This window comes from Puntigrus tetrazona, chromosome 16 (assembly GCF_018831695.1).
Source record: "Puntigrus tetrazona isolate hp1 chromosome 16, ASM1883169v1, whole genome shotgun sequence".
NCBI classification, from domain to species: domain Eukaryota; kingdom Metazoa; phylum Chordata; class Actinopteri; order Cypriniformes; family Cyprinidae; genus Puntigrus; species Puntigrus tetrazona.
The window spans coordinates 10,289,482-10,310,930 of NC_056714.1; the positions used below are offsets into that span (position 1 = coordinate 10,289,482).

General features: G+C 36.1%; 1 protein-coding gene across 1 annotated transcript in view; it reads right to left on the minus strand.

The window, feature by feature from the left end:
• Positions 1-21,449, minus strand: part of adcy2a (adenylate cyclase 2a) — a 67,511-nt gene that overhangs the window by 2,396 nt on the left and 43,666 nt on the right. The window contains 22 exon segments of the mRNA XM_043261970.1: positions 95-253; positions 645-729; positions 1,635-1,819; positions 2,488-2,607; positions 3,039-3,094; positions 3,097-3,157; positions 3,160-3,177; positions 4,734-4,818; positions 5,103-5,200; positions 5,388-5,457; positions 5,563-5,643; positions 5,858-5,901; positions 6,714-6,799; positions 6,802-6,884; positions 7,040-7,192; positions 7,351-7,453; positions 7,456-7,489; positions 7,491-7,509; positions 8,820-8,947; positions 9,052-9,163; positions 10,334-10,482; positions 17,198-17,347. Coding sequence (XP_043117905.1) covers positions 95-253; positions 645-729; positions 1,635-1,819; positions 2,488-2,607; positions 3,039-3,094; positions 3,097-3,157; positions 3,160-3,177; positions 4,734-4,818; positions 5,103-5,200; positions 5,388-5,457; positions 5,563-5,643; positions 5,858-5,901; positions 6,714-6,799; positions 6,802-6,884; positions 7,040-7,192; positions 7,351-7,453; positions 7,456-7,489; positions 7,491-7,509; positions 8,820-8,947; positions 9,052-9,163; positions 10,334-10,482; positions 17,198-17,347 — 2,079 coding nt within the window.

A 21,449-nucleotide genomic window follows, 5' to 3' on the forward strand; every position in this document is an offset into this window, starting at 1 on the left:
TGATATTTTACTGAGGTAAAAGTCGTGGTTAACAGTTAACAAGTGTTTCCATATTTTGCAATACAGGATAAATCTTTAGTTCTTTCTTTCTTACCTCGTTCTTCCAGTTCCTGGCCAAAAAGTGCTCTGCTACATGGGCTGGCAAAACGTTTTCCAACAGCACACGATTAAGGTTCTCCATGGTTTCTATCTCCTCGCATTCTTTCTTGAACTTGTTCTTCCACAGGAAATCCAACCTACAGTAATATTCATTCTGTTACAAGAGGACACAGAGGTAAAGAGACTGGAGAGTCACAGCGCTATTTCAGTTACAAACACGACAGAGCAAGTCCTATTGTCATCACACAACATGTGAGCGCACACATTACAAATACACAATGCTTTTTGCAGTTTTACTTCTGGTTTACTTCTTTACGTTCTGGTCAGATTTTTTTCTTTTTCACAGCTGCATTAGTTTGATTAAAGACACACGTTCACACGCACTTTATATATACTGAGAGCAAAAAATATTTCAAGTGAAGTGGAAAGCTTTTATATTTACAATTAAGATAAAGCTTATTTGTAAAATGTATTTAATGGATATCTTTATTTTATTACAGTATGAGCTACAGTACTGTAACTCGGCTTCAAAACATTACACTTACCTGTCTAGCTAGAACAAGCAGAGTACAGAAGAATATAAAGAGAGATACAGAACCCATAGTTTTCAAGTCTTTTAGTACTCCTGGCCTTGTTTCGATGAGGAGAGAGAGAGAGAGAGAGAGAGAGAGAGCGAGAGAGAGAGAGAATGCTTGTCAAAATCACAGCATTTTTTTTTTTAACAAATCATGTCATCTGTAGCCCAGGAAGGCTAGCAGACCATGTCCACCCCAGCTGTCAATTAGCAGGAAGTGTCCGTGCTGGTTCAGTGATTTATTTTCAACATCCATCTTTCTAGATCCATCTTTCCACTTTTCTAGAACAAAATGTGTAATCCTCAGGAAACTGTTGAGCGTGAAGTGAATCCAGATTTTCTTTTGTTGTGCTAGTTTTGGTCATAAAACAGTTTTTTTTGGATTATCGCATAAATTACTTGACATTTATAAATCTTATGTTTTAATGTATACACAGTTAACTATGATTATCATATTAAAGCAGATTTGACTATCCTCTGTACACCATTATCTTACTTGTACTATGTGCTAAATAAATATTAAACATTATAAATATAGATATTTAATGTTAGAGCTACAACATTCATTATTGTCTGCAAAATACAGTACATGCTTAAAACTAAAAAGTCTGCTTTAATGAGACCCTTAAATCAAATGAAAACAAATCTTAATTTTACAACATGCAGTGACATCTGGATCATTGTGTGCTTGGCACATTGTAGCAAGTTTGTGGAGAGCCGTTTTCTGTTCCAGCATGCACAAAATGAGATTCTAATGATTTACAAAGCATAGACCTGAAACCCACTGAGCATTTAAATGCTGACTGCAAAATTCATTTGTCTGAAAATCTACACAGCCATGTTACAATTGCCTTCCCAGAGGAATGTTGTTATATTTAGAAGTACAGGAAGGACCAAACCCATGTTAGTATATTGGCTCCTACAAAATTCTGGCCAGATAGTGTATATAACAAGTTCTCACCTATCCAGGATCTCTGTTTTATAGAGGAATCTACTATACTCGTCCAGCAGAGATGCATGCGTTTGAAGTATGATGGCGCTGTAGAGCACCACGGCTGTTAGCATGATGAGCATCTTCAGCTCATAGTTGATCCTCAGGAACACCGAGCAGGAAATCAGGCCCAGAATGCAACTGTAGATGAAATACTAATTGCAGAAAACACAGAAAGCGTAAATAATGTGTTGTGAATTATGTTCTTACAAAACAATAGTGATAAGACACATGGATTAAAAACAAAATCAGTTCCCTATTCTCTATAGACTAAAAAGCTATGCGACTCGCCAATTAGGAACAGTTAATTATTGTTAAGAATTCAACGTAGGCCTAATATATAGCTTTAAAACATACAAGCGAATATAATATAATAAAGGAGGAAAAGACAATTACAAGTTACAAAGAAAAAGCACTTTCAGTATCTTGGAGTGCTAAGTATTAAACATTTACAGATAATCATTTTTATGTTTTTTTTTTATAATCAACATTAATGCAATTTGATTATTACAGATGAAATCATAGACACCGGCAGCTTTAATAGACTGTTAATGTTTAACGTCTTGTTCTGAAAACATAATCAGGTACATTTAACTGCTCTGTGAGCTTTAGGGCAAACAAAGACAAAGTGCACATGAAAGTCTTTGTGCATCTAATACATACTGCATTGTTAATTGCAGAAATGAAAGCCAAAAATAACAGCGAGTGGATTTCAATTGCTTATTCTTTGCAATGAATCCATTTGTCTCTAGCACACACGTGTGCCATATGCAGGAAAACATCAGAAGAACATTTTGATTTGATTTTATTATGATTAACTCACAGGAAGGTAAAATGTGTTGTTGTCCAGGTAAGATATGGGATGTCCATCAGGCTGAAGAAGTGTCTCATTTGATGCATTATAAACAGTATCTGCGGATGTTAGGTTGTCTTCTACAAAGAACTGCAAGAAATAACTCAAATATAATGATTTGATTTTTCTTTTAAAGAAGCGCTATTAACAATTATTGCACAATGACAGTCACATCAAGAAAGTTAAATCAAAAGCGGCGTGTTCTGTTCTTTAAATTACATACACGCACCATACAAGATTGAAATCGACAAATTAGTTTCCTGTTTGTTTACAAATAGTGACATATGTCGTAAGTGGAATGGCCAAATCTGGAAGCCAAACAGCCCACTGCAGCCAGGGCACAGATGGACACAAGTCTCTGCCAAGAAACTCCGCAATAACGCATGTCAGACTACTGCGGTCAAGGCCCCTAACGTAAAGCGCGTGATCCAATTATAGGGAGCATTTCAGTGTCTTATTTGTGAACGCATAAGCACAAAAGTATTAATTCAAAATTTCCTGGATCATCGTGGTTGACATACCATATTGAAGACAGCCATGATCAGGATGAGGGCTGTGGTTGCCATGGTGAGGGGTGATGTGGCCAGGGCTTGTTGGCGATGATTCCCGAGGATCTAAGGATCCAGAGCCAAGATGTGGAGAGGCTGTCTTATCGCAATGCTATTGTTGGTCAGCACAAATAAAATAAATAAATAAACACATACATAAAAATCATAAAATTAAGCATAATTTGTTATTAGAAAATCATTTAAATACACAATGGAACACTGAATGATGTGGTTGGATGAATTGTATTATTGTGATATGCCTTGGGAAATCTGTATAACACTTCCTCATCAGACTGTTATCACAAGGTCGTGGTGGAGAATAAACACATGATTCACTTCATTTCACGCACCAGTTTTTTTTCTTGCACATTTGGGAAATCTTACTGAGGTTGATGCTTTCGGAAATGATAAATAAAAGCTACCTAAGAGCTGAGTCGGAATAACTATATCTATATTAAACAAGCATGAGACCAAAAATGCACACGGTGAAATTTATGTCAGTACCTCTACAACGTCAACCTCTAAAATCTGTTATAACCTGTTACTTTTTTTATACTTTTTATACTATACGATGTATATATATTTGGGTTGTGACTGAAAAATGGGTAGGCGATTTGTTTACTGGGATACTGTGTGTTAAATGAATTAACCATACAAGCTTGAGAAGTTAGGATCATAAAATAAATGTATTTTTTTAAGTTTTAAAAGGAGGATAGAATGCTTCCTATATATTTTTTCTTCTTGTATGTATGTATGTCTTCTATTTAAGACAAAAGAAAATAAAATTCAAACAGTTTACATTTATGTCCAAAGAGAATATGGCTGAAACACTGCTTTTCCCTTTGTGGACAAAAAGTGTGTTTAATTGTGCAGAAATTGCATGTTCAGTTAATGTTTTTTTTTTTCCATAGCCCATGGGTTTATTTGTCAGGAAAATATTAAATTGCGGGGCATGTCGACACTATGACATTTATGAATTAACTAGTGGTGAAAAGCTAATTTTGTCGAGGTAAAGGCAATGGCTTATGAAAGTCGAATGAAGGACTATATATATGCAATAAGTGTCAAAGGAATATGTATAATAAAAGAAACCATTTTCATCCATCTTACCTGACTTTCTAAATCAATAATAGTAATAATAATCAAGCTCTCTTATGTAAGTTCAGCTAATTGCATTTAATACAAAAATTGAATCACAATACAGTTTAATTTGAACAACATGTTCAAAACCATTACATTCAGCTTGCAGTGCAATTATTCTTTTTACTATAATATTATTTTTAAAAGTATACTGAAGTGTACCAAACAATAGCAGACATATGCGTGTCTTTCAAAAATATTTTACTATTGCTATTAATATTAACAAGAATCTAGTAAACATTCATTTAAACATTAACGGAAAGTAAATTAGTTATCTAAATTAAACAAGCTTGCCTGATGAAGACCTCAGGGTCAAAACTCTGTGTTTATTTTAATAAATTGATCTTTGCGGGAACAGCAGGTGCAGCGTGTTTACTTACAGTGAAGTGTTTCATTTGATTCTGGATGTGCACGTATTATTATTATCATTTCTGCCGAACATAACTAATAGCAATATACTGTAATGTACATTGTGTTCAACGAAACTAAATCATTTAGTAAATAATCACTATTCCCATTAGTACTTACCAAGAAATGCCCAATGAAGCAAATGAGCAGAATCACAGACAGAATTAAGAAAGACATTCCAAATGATATTCCCAATATTGCAGTTCTGAAATAGACAGAAAGCACATGGTGTCTAAAATTACAAATGACAGAAAGTGAGAACAGGCTCACAAATTTATCCCTGGCATTCTCCAACTCAAATTCAACATATTCATCAGCTCCAGTTCACTACGGTGAAGACTTAAATAAACACCTTTTGTAACAAAGATAAACATAAGTCAGTGGAAGTTAATAATTCTATGTTAAATACAATATTTCTGTGCGGATACAGATGCATGGCAGTTTCTGGTTATGCATTTTGAAACAGGTACAGAATATGAACAAACTTACTTTGGCAGAACCAGGATCTGCACAATAAAAATGCAGAAGAATATCAAGCAGGCACAGGTGATGTAATATTTGAAGGCTGGCAGGGTCGTTGATCTATACTGCAGGGAGAGGACACAATTTTCTCATACAGAATCTAACTTTCTTCTTTAATGTAGTTAGTTTCATTCGGTCTTATCGTGGATGACAACAAACAGGTTTACGTTTCAATTATTGACACGGGGATGTATTATTAAAAAAGCAATGAATGTTTAAATTAACATAAGCTTACAAAGTATCAGCACTTACCTCTTTTTCTAATGTTTTATTGTGGAAAAACAAAGATATTCTCTGAATGTCCTCCGACTTGAGCCATTGTCTATGGAAATAAAAAGACACTCACTCGCATAGATAAAATCAACCAACAGAGAATTGGAACATTAAACATCATGGGTAAATAAAGCAGAGATATGAGATGACCTACTTTTGAGAATTGATGCCATCAAAAGTTCGAATCATCCTTTCATTGAGCTCCTCCTCAAAACGCTTCTTTTGAGATTTTGTTCTGAGGAGAACACTGACATATTAATGACTCTATCTAGGCATTGCATTCGTAAACATACATATATTTAGTAATATGGAATATGTTTATTACAAATAGGTCAAAACTAGAACCATGGGATTTAGAACAGATTAAATATGTCACATACTGTAGCATAGCTGCCCTTTAGTAGGCTAAATAAATGTTAGTGTTGGAAAAGATACAGAAGTTAAAACACCTCTCTGAACGCCTCTGAAAGTGGTACTGGCCCATGGGGACATCCTGTTAATAAGAAAAGAGTAGGTGGAGAATAATTTTTAGCAGTAGTGGCATCTCAAACAAATAAAAGCCACAAGAACAAAAGCTGTTTTTATATGTTTTTGTAACAGTTTTTAAAAATACATTTGTATATATTTATATTTGTATTTGTATATATATATTATATTGTTAACATCTCAAAAACAGATAAAAACTGTTTATATACGTTTTGTAAAAAAAGTATTAAAATACATTTTCATTTATTTATATAGACGTAACAAGTATTGACAGATTTTAGGATGGAAATACATGTACATGACTTATGTATAGGACATATTAAACATATATGAACACATATTTGTATTATCTAGATATATGTGGTAATATATATACAATTACAGTTTCTAATACTCTAGGTTTCACATGTGTTTTTTTACATAATGTGACAATCTATTATAAATATGGAAATATGATATACATTTACATATGGGACTGGTGTCTCTTGAACTGTAAACAGGATCAAAATCTGATAAATACAATTACTAAATATAACTAAATATATAATTGTGCATAGTTTAGAATATTATTTGTATCTATTTATTTAACATCAAAAACAGATTTACTTCTATATATTTATTTTTACCAAAATATATATTTTTTATATTAAATACATTTTGTAAAACAATAATTTAAGGACATTTTGTACATTAATCAGTTTAACTTCTCAAGTTATACTTTTCCATCTCTACTCAAAATTCTGGGCCCTATAAAAAGGAGAAGAAGAAGAAGTAGTGGACAGTTGAGAACTGCTACTGTAGAGTATAGGGAAAGCTCACAGCGGTGTTGATTTTTCCATTCTCATTGGTCATGCTGTCTCTGTGGTGAAGGTTTGCGAAAGGTTTGGCTGCACCCCATGACTCAGGTATCTGGTCATCCTCACTGAAGCTCTCATTTTAGCCCCATCTATGGTGTGTCTGGGTCTGTAGTGGTGCTGAGGGCTTTTCTTTCTGCCTAAAAAACAGAGAACAAATTTCACTAAACCTACTCAGATGCATTTAGTATGTGCCTTGGATAGCCGCAACATGATTTTGAAACGACAGCAGCATCTGCAATAGCAGCTAAGTTTTGAAAAAGCTTTTGACTTGAAGGAAACAAAGCGGACTGTTTATTTGTTCTTCATACCTTTGGGTTGATCACTAAGAAGGTTACATCTCCGTGCTCTTTTAGATAAGGATCACGCTCCTGGCCATCTCCGTCTTCAACCTTATATGCCCCATTCAAGTGCTCAAGAGTCACTGAGGTGATGTGGACTCGTCTATTCATCAAGAACTTGCAATTACTATCGTTTTCTCACCAGATTGTCAACAATTTCACATCTTCTACAAACTGAAAATGCATATCATAATTATGAGTAGCTTTAATTAAAAAACAAAACAAACAATAAAAGAAAAGAAAAAAAAACTAATGGCTTACCCAGGCACACCACCTGCTTCCATGTGATTGGCTAAAGTCACATCATGTGACCAGACATCATATTGCCATTTCTGAAGGCCAATCACACCACATAGAACGTTTCAGAGTGAACACCAACTCGCATATTAATGTCCACTCCCTGTGGCGTCTCTCACTTTCCTATACAGAAAAGAAAGAAAAAGAAATAACAACACATCCCATCACACATCGATTTAACCTTATACTGCAACACGATTAGAAACACATTGAGACAAGAGACATGGCTTTGCCCTTTTAAAAGGCATGACCTTTGAATGTTGTTTTTGTCACTCCAATTCACAAGTTGCAAGAGATGCATCAAATGTGGTGAGCATGACCCCGTTGAAAATTATTCATTTACTCATCCTGTTGTTCCAAATGTAACTTTCTTTCTTCAAGTTAGAGCGCAAAGATAAGATGCTTAACACCATGTCATAGCTGCTCTTTTTCCAAAGGACAACAAATCTAGGTAGTGTGTACATTATATTACATGTCAGTCATACAGTTGCATTTTGTAGGGACAGAGTATTTTCATTTTTAATTTTGTGTGAATTATTCATTTTATAAAATGGTGCTAATCTGTACAATATTTTTTGGCACTGGATTTCTGTGAACATTGATTAATTCAACTTGATTCTTAGAACATTGGTCTAATCAAACAAATCCAATCAAACACACCTGAGCGTGCTAATCGGTGTCTTCGGGATCATTAGTAAATCACAGGTAGGTGAGTTTTATCAGGGTTGGAGCTAAACTCTGCAGCGCACTGGATCTCCAGGGTAGGATTTGAGAAACCCTGGTATAGCGTTTTCATAGAATTTTCATAAAATGCGCTTGGTTGATAATACATTATTCTATGGCACTGTAATTCTAACGAGCTTCCTTGCAATCCTTTAACTGGAATTCACAGCATGACAATTTGCCAGCAACTACTAATAGAGAGATTTGATTCATCCAGGTTTCTGCAGAACAGGTAGAGATAATAGAAAGACAGCTCTCTCGTCTAGACTCAGCACCAGTCATTTTACCCAGTCTGACCTCTGAGGCCTCCGACTCATTATCGGGATGGCCAGGTATCATGTCCTTCACAGCAGCACTGGGCCGAGACCAATCAGCCCCTCTGAGCGGAGGATTATAGGACTGGAATAGAAGCTTTGCTGCTGGACTGACTCTGCCTAAATTCTATCATAGAAATAGAGCACACAGTCTGCTTAAATCCTGGTCTATTTATTGTATAATAAAATGCTTTTAATTTCATGCAAACTGAAGCTACATGTACAATGTACAATGAGTTAAATTATGTACGTTCTATTCTCCTGTGGTAATGTGTAATAAAGCCAGATGTTCACAGTGTTGTTCTTTAGAGACAATGCATGAACAGGTCTGCAAAATATATAATAATTATGAACCTCGGACAGATGTTTTTCAAGCTAATGTGGGGCTGAACTTACTTAATAGCTTCGCACATGTCAAGACCCATCTTCACACAGTTTTTGGCATGATTTGGCAAGAACTCTGGGAGGCCAGATACACAGTAATAACAGTCCCCTAAAATTTTTATTCTCATACATTCATTTTCCTGAAACACACAGAAAGAATGTCAACAGCCAGAAAAAAATCCAAACCAGAAGGTGTATATCGATAAAGTGCAAGTCAGTAACTGGACTAGGAGATCCAGCTTACCTTAGCAATCTGGTCAAATTTGCCAAATAGCTCATTCAACATATGCACCAGCTCTCCAGGTGAGCAATCGCTGGCCAAGCGGGTAAATCCAACAATGTCAGCATACAAAATACTGTAAGAGCACACAAATTTGCATGGGTGACTCAGGAATGGAAAAAGATGGTTTATTTAGATTTTATTTATGCATGTGTCACTGTTTAATTGCTTTGGACTTATTGTATTTCTCATGCAGCAGAATAATAGAACAATGCTAATACCAATGTTCCTCTCAGACCATAACAGAATGAACCACCACGAGAAAAGCACCCTCAGAATATTGTGTTTCTCAATATGTCTGCTTGTCTGAACGTGTGACACTTCATGTGACATAACTATTTAGTATTCTTTTAAATCTCTGACCTTTTCATTTCTGTGCATTACAGAAAATATTTCCTGCTAATGCTGCTGTGTCACAGGGAATAAAAACCCTGGCACTCCAAAATATTATGTTAATATAATATTTATAAATAAGGGTTAGGGGTTCGTTAAGGGTTAGTTCACCCCAAAATAAGACCTTTGTTCATCTTTGGAACACAAATTGACCATCTGACCATCCATTAGACAGCAACACAACCGGAATGATTCAGGACCAAAAACGTAGGAAATACATAAGTAAAACAGGATGTGACATCAGTAGCCGAGTTTTGCGACACTATGAGAATACTTTTTTTTGCAGAAAGAAAACAAAAATAACAATTTCCCCATCATTCTTTTACCTTGAGTTACATCTTCCACCATTTTAAAGAGTTTCACAACGCAGACGCATGCTTTCCCCTAAGCATAAACACAGACAGATTACATTCATGCGCATGCTTTCTCCCACGGATGTAAACAAGGCTGACTATGTCAAATAAATTAAAGTGTTCGTATGCATTGTTTTGTGAGACTCTACAAAAGTATTCTTGTAGCGTCGCAAAACTGTTCAGCCACCGATGTCACATTGACTGTTTTATCGATGTATGTGGGAACATTTCAGTCGCGTTGTGTTGCTGACATGAGGGTGAGTAATTAATTAAATCATTTTTATTTCGGGGTGAACTTTAAGTCCTTTAAGTTACTTCACTGGACGTCACATTAGGCGACTACATTGTCACAACCAATCCAAACGAGAGGAATGCAACTTATCCACTCATTGTTCTCAGCAACAAAACACCAAAAGTTAAAAGCTCAAAACTAATTACAGTTTTTTATTAATGCCTCTCCCCCTGGAAATTTAAATTTTCTATTTACATTATCAACACACCTGACATTGGTGTGACGTTGTACATATAAATTATGGAAGTTGTTGGTGTTTTCCACCTGACCAAACTTTGGCCCCTGTAGTCTCTGTATGATTTCAGCTTTCATCACTCGGGCAATGTGAGCAGGAAGCAGAGACAGCAACAGACGTTCCTGTAGCAAAAACACACCACAACAGGGAATGAGATAATTATATCTCGCATACACACTTCTCTGCCTTGTCTCTTTGATATGCGCAGCGGAGATTTGAGTCTGATATAAAAGCTTCTGTTACCTAAAAGAACTGCACACGGTCTTCTGAACAAAAAATTGCAAAGAAATAAAGCGCATCCACTGTATCATTTACATGCTCTTTTCCAAAATCTGGAGAGCATTCAAAGGGACCATAAAAGACTGTTCCTAATATGAAGACTATTCTTAAGGCTAAGTAGCTTTACTATGACTGATTAGAAGTTTTAGTCAGGTTTTGTAAATAAATAACAGAATATATGAAACAGTCAGCCAACTGTGAGGCTTAATCACAGTAATGATATTGCCATAGGGTCAGCTACCTAAACTGTAAAACACGATAATGAAATATCTAATCTAAATTATATTTAATAGTATCTAATTTAATCCTAAAAGGTAAATAAAATACTTAAATATAAAAATAGTTTTATTGATAAAATTACTATATTCATGGATACTAAACAGTATTCTTCTATTTGATTAAAAGTGATTAAAGATCAGGTAGATTTACCATTTTTTTTTTTTTTTTTTTTTTTTTTTTTTTTTTTGGACTTAGTATCTATAATAAATGGGAAATTCTTTTAGAACATCACATTACAAATTAATATTATGCAAGACCAAATCTGCAGGTGGTTAATCTGCATTTAAGCATCACAGAAAAGTCCTGCTGCACATTAGTTCTGCTATATTAGCCTTTCCTTACTGGAGCTCTTCGAGCAAATTATACCTTAGCTCACATTTTTTCACAGGTGTTGTGAAAATCCATAAATCAACCGCTTCTGTAATGTGATATTCTTCCAGGATTATAATATAATTGGGTTACAGCGGGCTATTGTGTGAAAAGGTAAAACTAAGTTCATTGCTTTCAGTTTTAGATTTTTGTAAGATTTCCTACAAGGCATAAAGTGTGAATGAGTTTAATTAGATCTAACAGGGATGGTCTGCAGGGTCATTATGAAAGCCTATGATAGCTTGACTCTGTGCTACATGCAAGAGAAGGTTGATTGCCCAGTAGGTCTGGTACATTTCCCTAATCAACCATAATGAACTTATAAAAATCATTTTACAATCCTGATAATTTTATTAGCATCTACATAAAAGCCATATGCATTAATTTAAGCTGTGACAAATGCATCATTATCCTTTTTTCCACTAATTAATGTACTATACAATGAACGTAGGATCTACTGCAGTAACAACAACAGCAAAAAACTGTACAATGTCGCAGTGGTAGCTGTGACCACTGAGCTATGGAAAGCACAATTCATCACCCGTAGCCTGAGAGGATATTCTTAAGAGGTTAATCCAGAGGAAAGCAGAGAGGCAATGTTTGACCTCCCGCAGAGCATATAGTCTGATGGAAGACAGCCAATATGCCAGCGGGCTTCAGACTTCACAGAGACAGCAGTGGGCTTCAGTCACACCATCTGCCTTTGTGGTCATGTCTAACCTGGGAGCTGAGAACTAGCATCACAGAAGCGTCCTGGTTTCCAACCATTAGTTATTGGGCTGAGAATAGGAGACAGTAAAGTTTAGCAGTATCTCAAAGGGAGCCGCTGAAAACTTAATGTCAAACTTAAAGTAAAGTAATAATGGCTGAGAGTCTAGGCAAAAATGAAATTCACTAAAATTGTGTTTTCTATTATAGTTAAGAATCAGTAAATATTCAATTCATCATTTATAAAGCGTCGCTACATTACAAGTACATTTAGTCATTTAGGAGACGCTTTTATCCAAAGCAACTAACAAATGAGGACAACGGAAGCAATATTATTAGCTCTGCACCCTTTCACCTAAATTCATTATTTTAGACTTATGTGCCCTCTAGACATGTATTGTGCCATCCCAAAGAGGCTCAAAATCACTTTCACTGACTTTTAAATTAAATATTCCCTCCTGGTGGAATAAAAACACATCTCTTCCATCTTTATGTGACCCTCCAACTCTAACTCTCTCTATTCAAAGTCTATTATTAAAAAACACTAGCTTCTATTATTTTTCTATTCTGTCTATTAAACAAAAACAAAATGTAATATAATAATAAATAACAATCAAAAAATTAATAAAACCTATGTTAAGCTAACTTTTTTATAGCACTTGCATATCATTGCTCTTTTGTAGATTTTAATTGCTTTTATTGTCCTCATTTGTAAGTTGCTTTGAATAAAAGCCTGACCTGTTGAAAAGAGGGCTTCATCCCTCCCAGGGTGGTGGAGCTTTTCTCACTAGAAATATAGCACATAGTTTTAGTGTTCATACTTGACTAACTGGGGCCCAGGTCAGGAAGCAGACAGACTGGCTAAACCAACCGTCTGCCAACCATCTCACGTCACAGAAGTCAGCTAATTCTCAGCACATAGAGACACTTTCACCTAGAAATCACACTAGAGTCTGTGTCTGTTCCCAAAACTACAAAATACAAAGAACGTCAATCAATCAATCAATCATTTTTATTTATATAGCGCTTTTAACAACACAGGTTGCATCAAAGCACTGTACAGTATAATGACAGGGATGTATAATGACGTCCAAACCAATTAAAAGATAACAATTGAATTGATGTTCAACAAATAAAAAATAGATATAATATAGATATATAAATGATAAAGCTTGGTTTACTGAATATAAATAACTTTCTACAAAAGCACTTTTTGTAAATGATATGATCACTGATCATAAACTAGATGTGCTTTGTTTGACAGTAACATGGTCAAGGCTGGCTGCAAATAAAGTCTTAATTGTTGGTGTTTTTAATATGCATTTATAGACATTATAAACTTTATTGGGGTTAGACAACACATGCCAAGACATACTCACTGTTGAAATCATACTCTAGGCTTAATACTACATGGGATTTATGTTAATGGTGTTGATATTCTGTAGCAAAGTGAAGATATCTCATGATCTATTTTTGTGTATATTCCATATAGTTAAAGTTGTAAATTGAACTCCTTTGTTACAAATATGTTAGAACCATCACCTCTACAACAAAAGACTATTTTGTAAGTAATCTTTCTGACTTATATAAGTCCTGAGCATATCCAATAGACAACTTTGATGATGTAACAGAAACTATGGACTCTCAGATACGGTTGCTCATTTACTCTTAAGGAAGATTATGGAAAAGAGTTTGCCACTCGCACCTTTAAGACAGCAGCTTGGAAAATGGCATACAACTAAAGGAAAATAAAAGGTATTTCGTATTGCTTGATGAGAAAAATACTCTCTCTTACAGAAAAGCCTTAAAACCGCTATATCTGATTACCTTATGTCTCTTTAAAAGAAAACCAGCACATGCCCAATTATTTATTTACTACAGTGGCTAAATTTACAAAAAGATTGAGCTTCAGCACGTACAGACATTACCCAGCAGCACAGTAATAACTGAATGACTTTATGAATGACTTTACTTCTAAGATCAAATAAATTTCGGATAAAAATTATAACCATGCAGCGGTCAGCCAAAGTATCTCATTAGATATTCATTAGATGGAACAATTACACTCATTCTCTTCTATTGGAAATAAATAATCATAGTCTTAAACCAATAGCCTGTATGTGAGACCCTATTCCATTCAAACTTCTAGAAGTTATAAGTCCTCTTTTGAATATTCTTAACTACTAACTGTCATTAGGATATGTCCCAAAAACCTTTAAACTTGCTGTTATTAAGCATCTCACTTAAAAAAAAAAACTTGATCCCAAATAAAAAATTATTTACAGACCAATTTCAGAATCTCCCTTTTCTGTGAAATATGCTAGAAAGGTAGTATCATCACAACTTCCTTCTTAGAGTTCTTCTTCCTTCTCAATGTTCCTTCTTAAAATGATATCTTTTAGGATTTCCAGTCAGGATTTAGACTAACCTGCTACTGATTGTGGTTGTATTTCTGTAGTAGTGGCACTGGATCTGTATTTTAAAACACTAGAAAATTATGTTGGCATTAGAGACAGTGCATTTACATGGTTTAAATCATATTTACTTGCCTGCCATCAATTTGTGACAGTGAAAGAAGAGGTCTCATTCCAATCACAAGTGCAATATAGAGTACCCCAAGCCTAAGTACTAGGACTTACTTTTCAAACTTTCCATGTTACATGTTGGGAGATATCTGTCACGGCGTGGTTCAGGGAGTAGGAGGACTCGGCGAGAATATAATCTTAATAGTTTTTAATCGTACACAAAGGAGGAAATAACACTGATACAGGCAGGCAGGCAAAGAATATACCCACACTTAACTACAATGAGCTATGATGAAGACCGGACGATCAACACTGAACAAACGGGAACTTACATTGGGGAGACATAATGACATAATTAACAAGACACAGCTGAAGACAATAAAATAATAAACAGGAAGTAGGTCACATAGAGCACGTGGGACATGAAAACAACAACAGAAGAGTCCAGATACATGACATTACACCCCCCTCCTGGAACGTGCGACTGAAAACAGAAATGAGAAAATGAAATCTTGGAAGGAGGTCCTGGTGGAGGACGGGGCCCCAGGAGAGGGTTGGCAAACAGAGTCCAGGGAGGAACAGACGGAGGGAGGAGTCAGGGAACAGACAGGAGGAATCCAGAGCAGGAGGAGATCCATTGGATCCAGAGCACAGCCCTGAAGATCCACAGTGGAGCCAACAGAGGGAGGAGCCATGGAGGAGAAATGGCTGTCGACTCCATGGGGCTGACCGACGGCAGTGGAGCAGGTAGTGGAGGAGCCAGAGATGGAGACGGAGATCCAGGGTGACTGAGAGAGCCAGAGGTGAGGGATCCTCTACCCACAATGGTGATGGTGACTGGCAGACCCGCGACAAGCCCTAGCGTCATAGGGTGAGCTGAGGGTGAGCGTCAGGGCTGCTGGGAGACATCGGTGGTGGCTGGATAGTGTGGGAGGGTGGGAAGACTTTGTGCCGGATTCCAGGAGGGCACGTTTGAGGAGCAGACTCTGGAGGGTGCGCTGGCTGCGTGGGCACTGGAGGAAGTGCTGGAGGCGCAACACTGGAGGGCCCCCTTTGGGGAACAGTCTCTTGAGGGTGCTCCACTCCTCGCTCGCTGTTCTCTGCATTATCTACCATGGTGTGCTCTCTTGCCGGCTCACGCACCTGGTCTGACAATGTCGGCTCAGGTTGCATGGCGATCCCTGGCTCTGTCACTCCTTCTGGCAATGGCTCGGTGGTTGCGGCTGACTCCGTCAGCGGTGGGCACTGGCTGTGCCTCCGCGTCGCCATGAAGTGGTGGGCTGGGCTCTGGATCTGGAGTGGGGCTGGTGTGGCTGTCCTCGGCTGAACCATTACTGGCGATTTAAACAACACCAGCACCCACTCGATGTACGCGGCAACATTTTCTTGAGGACCATTCCTGGACAGCTTAGCTTGCGAGGAGGTGTTCAGTCCACAGAAGTAAATAGCGCACAGAAAGCTGTCTGGGTACTGGGAGTTGTTGTCGAGGAACACAAAGTCATCTGTGTGGTCCTCAAGAGAGCAATCTCCCTGCTCCAGCAGGAGGATGAGGAAATTAGGGGCATTCATAGGGAAAAACAAAAATAAAACGAAAGGGGAACACACACCGCTATTAACTGTTTAAGGTCCGGTCTTCTGTCACAGTGTGATTCAGGGAGAAGGAGGACTCGACGAGAATATAATCTTAATAGTTTTTAATCTGACACAAAGGAGCAAATAACACTGCTACAGGCAGGCAGGCAGGCAAACAGAAAGAATATACCCACACTTAACTACAATGAGCTATGATGAAGACTGGACGATGAACACTGAAGGAACAGGAACTTATATTGGTGAGACATAAATGACACAGAAAGTAGGTCACATAGAGCATGTGGGGCATGAAAACAACAACAGAAGAGTCCAGATACATGACAATATCAGGAGACACAGTGTTAGCTTTCATTGTTATGCTGATGATACCCAAATTAATAATATATACAAATTTTGACCTATGCTCTCAATATCAAATGCACTGGCCTACCATTGGTATAGTCACTATAGTTGCATAAAGTTCAACTTATGTTGCATCACTAGTGCCCATTGTGACACCAGAAACCATTCCAAAAAAAATTGTCATTCTCAGTATCTGCAGTTCTATCTCAGATCTAACATTTGTGGCCGACATAATATTACAATACACTTGTGGCGTAGACATGACAAAACTGACCTTTAAATACTTTGAAACATGACTCACTGTCAAAAAGAGTTAAAATTCTATCATCACACTTCAGGTTCACTTTACAAAAGAAGCCATATTAGCTTCTGTACAATCAAATATACTGCACTTTCAAATTTCTAAAAACATTTGCAAAACCATGTATGTACATTAAACAAACATGAAGTTTGTCTGATACATCTAGGGGGTTGAGGAATTATTAGTTTTACACTAATCTTATCTAGTTCTTTCTATTCTTTCAGCAAACTGGCACACACCACAAAAGCTTTCCAGTGTTCCATGACTAGATGCAATTCACTCCTCAGTTCACCAGTGTTAAGTTACCTTGAGCATTAAGTGTTTTGCCAAAGGAAACATAAGATATCTCTGCTTTTGCAGATCTTTCAACTTTAGCTACAGACCAGCTGAAAGATCATGACTTCAGAACTGATAGATAGTATAGCAAGACTGATACATAACCTGTTGTCGCTTCTCAAACTCCAGTTTGATGGGTGATTTTATACAGTTGCAGGTGTCTTGATATGTCTGCTTTAGCGCCAGTTCCATCAGATGCTTATGGTATGCTCCTGCCAGGTTCCCACATATGAAAATTATGATATTTGCCAGAATCTAGAGAAATCAAACAAATTTAAGTGAACAATAAAGCCTATGATACAGTATATAGGATTAAACCATAAGAATTAAAAAATCTGTACTGTTTTTGTACCAAAAGAAAGTAAAAAAAAACTAGAAAAGGTCAGACTTCCTTGCTTTCACACTTTAGACATGTTTACATTAAATTAAGTTAATATCATTTATCATTTCTGATGCAATGTATGTATGATATAATCTGTATTTAAAAAAATAATGAATCCCAAAAAGAACAAATGTCAGACATTACTGTACACAAAAAATGTTTGAAGAAAGTTTGCATAAAAGTAATACATTTCTACAGTATTTCACAATAACCATGTACTTTTCGAACAGTGGAGCAGAATTGTGCATGGATCACTTATCATACAACAGTACAGCTCAGTTTTCCATTTCTTTCTCAAAAGTACTTGGAGAATGATTTATGACAAGAGCTATGCAAACCCAATCAAATGTTCAAGCAGGGAGGAGAATTTGGTTATTGTAGTCAGTATTAGCAGGAGAAAGAAGTACTTAAGTCCCCAATTCCTAATATTAGCTTTCACACCTCTTTCTTACTTTTCTTTCACATTCTCTCGCTCAATTACCATCCCAGTGTTGAAAAGCAGTGTCTCGTATTACTTTCTGTTCCTTATATATACACACACTATATTAGCAAAAGTTTTCGCTCATCTGCCTTGACTTGCATATGAACTTAAGTGACATCCCATTCCTAATCCACAGGGTTCAATATGACATCAGTCCACCCTTTGCAGCTATAACAACTCTTCTGGGAAGGCTGTCCACAAGGTTTAGGAGTGTGTTTATGGGAATTTTTGCCCATTCTTCCAGAAGCGCATTTGTGAGGTCACACACTGATGTTGGACGAGAAGGCCTGGCTCTCAGCTTCTGCTCTAATTCATCCCAAAGGTGTTCTATACGGTTGAGGTCTGTCATCCACATCTTTATGGAACTTGCTTTGTGCACAGTCATGTTGGAAGAGGAAAGTTGGAACATGTTGGAACAGCTCCAAACTGTTCCCATAAAATTGGGAGCATGGAATTGTCCAATATGTCTTGGTGTGCTGAAGCATTTAGAGTTCCTTTCACTGGTACTAAGGGTCCAAGCTCAGCTCCAGAAAAACAACCCCACACCATAATCACCCCTCCACCAAACTTTACACTTGCAGTGTAAGATGTGCTTATGGAGATGGAGAAGCCCTATTCGTCACTCCAGAGAATGCATCTCTAATGCTTAAGAGTCCAGTGGCTTTACACCACTGCATCCAACACTTTGCATTGCACATTGCACTTGGTGATGTATGGCCTAGGTGCAGCTGTTCGGCCATGGAAACCCATTCCATGAAGCTCGGTGCACTGTTCTTGAGCTAATCTAAAGGCCACATAAAGTTTGGAGGTCTGTAGCAATTAACTCGGCAGAAAGTTGGCGACCTCTTCGCACTATGCGCCTACCACTTTGTGTCTGTGTTGCTGTTCTTCCCAAACGCTTCCACTGTCTTATAATACAGAACAGTATGTCTGTGGAATGTTTAGGAGCGAGAAAATTTCATGACTAGATTTGTTGGACAGGTGGCATCCTATCACAGTTCCATGCTGGAATTCACTGAGCTCCTGAGAGCAACCCATTCTTTCACAAATGTTCGTAAAAACAGTCTGCATGCCTAGGTGCTTGATTTTATACACATGTGGCCATGAAAGTGATTGGAACCTCTTTGGATGAGGGAGCGAATACTTTTGGCAATATAGTATATATATATATATAAATATATATATAAATATATATATATATATATATATATATATATATATATATATATATATATATATATATATATATATATATATATATATATATATATATATATATATATAAAAGAGAGACAGAGAGAGAGAAAGAGAAAGAGAGATTGCTTAGTTTTTATGGTCTTGTTTTTAGTCAAAATATCTAAATTCTTAGATAATTTTCTAAACAAGTAAAAATTATAGTTTTTTTGTTTTTTTCAGAAAGTCAAAATTAAGTATATTTTTGATCGAAACAATTAAAATAATCTGCCAGTGGGGTAAAGCAAAATAATTTTGTATTCTGTTTAAAATAAGACTATTTTGCTTACCCCACTGACAGATTATTTAGTTTTTCACATCCAGTTCATTTGGGTCAGTTCATTTGGGTCACTGTGGAAAGAGTCTCAAACCCATGTTGGCTTGTCACACTTTGAACCATGTTTTCATGCACAGCAGACTCATGAAAGCAGATTTTGTGACTTTCATTATTAAAATTCTATTGTTTTTACTAACTTTTGTAGGGTTAGTTAGAGAAAATACTTCATATTAGTATTTTAAACAACAAACATAATTTTTTTTTTTCAGATTTGATAAAAGACACTGAAACACAAATAAGAGGCACAAACTTGTCCATTTTTCAGATCTTTTATTAAAAATGTGTTCAGCCATAGTAAGAAATGGAGAAACATTTTTGTTTATTTTTTCCTTCATTTGTGAGGAATTTTATCATAAAACATATTGATGTCAGCAGGCATGTATGAAGACCAGTCAGCTATATAGTAAAAAAATACTGTTCTAATTTATTTGTAAATGATGTACAACAATTATCAGCTGTCTATGAATAAATCATAGTGCACTGCTTATTCGTCTGACATAGTGTTATATACAGAAAAGGTTCTACTTTCTGACGGATGGATTAAGAATTCAGCTTTTTTATGAAAAGATTTAAATGTAAAGGTTCGACTGTGTTTTAAAAACAAAGAGTGTTTGCCTGTAATGAATCAAGTATTCCACTTGATGATAAGCTTAAAGCTGATAAAGTTATCACACGGTTATTTATGAATACAACAAACTAGAAGTACAACTTTTAATGCTTAAATCTTTATTCTAAAGGTTTAACATTGAATTTTGATGATCATATTCATATTTTGATGAGTCTTACAAGTTCACTTTTGCTAAACAACGAAACAAAGGAACAAACAAGCAAAGCTGTACATTTCTTTAAAATAAGCAAAAAAAAAAATCAAGATATTCAAATATAATCTGTTAAACAAAAAAGTTTGGCATTGTATTTTTCACATTAAAAAATAAGTTCTAGCTTGACAAATGAATAATCATATATATATATATATATATATATATATATATATATATATATATATATATATATATATATATATATAATTCATACATATCAAACACTGCAATAACAATATGCTTTCATAATACATCAAGTTTTGATTTCCTCAAAATATGAGCTCTTTGATAATAAATAAATAAGCAAGAAAGAAAGAAGAGAAAAAATGGAAACGTAAAGTGCTGTAAGTGCTGAGACCACATCAGTGGTAATAATCCAAGAGGGAGAGAGAGATGATGCATTTACCTGTTTGTCAGTGAAATGCTATAATCAGATTATCCTAGCCAGCATGTGGGAATATGCTTAGAGTGGATTTTGAAACTCATTAAAAAGACTAATTTAGAAGCAGCTGCTACTAAAGGTCATGACTATTGCATTTTTAAGACCTCACAGCACGATATACAGTTGTACTGTTGTAAAATTATCTATTTGTATACATCTAAGGCGCTATTCGCAAGATGATGCCTTTCTAGGTCGCAAATAAATTAATGAAAAGCTTCTGAATCTTACCCCTAACATGGGCAGGTAAGAGGATTTTTTGCTTTCTAAAGCTTTCCTAATACCTTTTAAAAGAAATCAATGAACAAGTCTGAGGTCATACCTCAATTTTCACAGCACACTAAAGCTGTGGCTTAGCATCTTTTCTTTTGGAATCTAGTCACACACGTACAGATTGCGCTTAATCTTGAAAAGCACATGGATTTCTGCCTGAGGCTCATTAAGCACCTGTGCTTGCTGCCTCTCCGCAGATGTTTAAACAGACACATACAATTTCAAGAAATGTTGAAATCTGAAAGACGACAAACTTACAAAAAGGAAGAGAGAATTCAAAAGGTCACAGACATGCTGCGTGCCTCTAGATGAAAGAAGCAAACATTCATAAATGGTTGCTCTTGTTTTATCTTGCATTGCAGACAGACAGTAGGCCTACAGAAAATGTAAT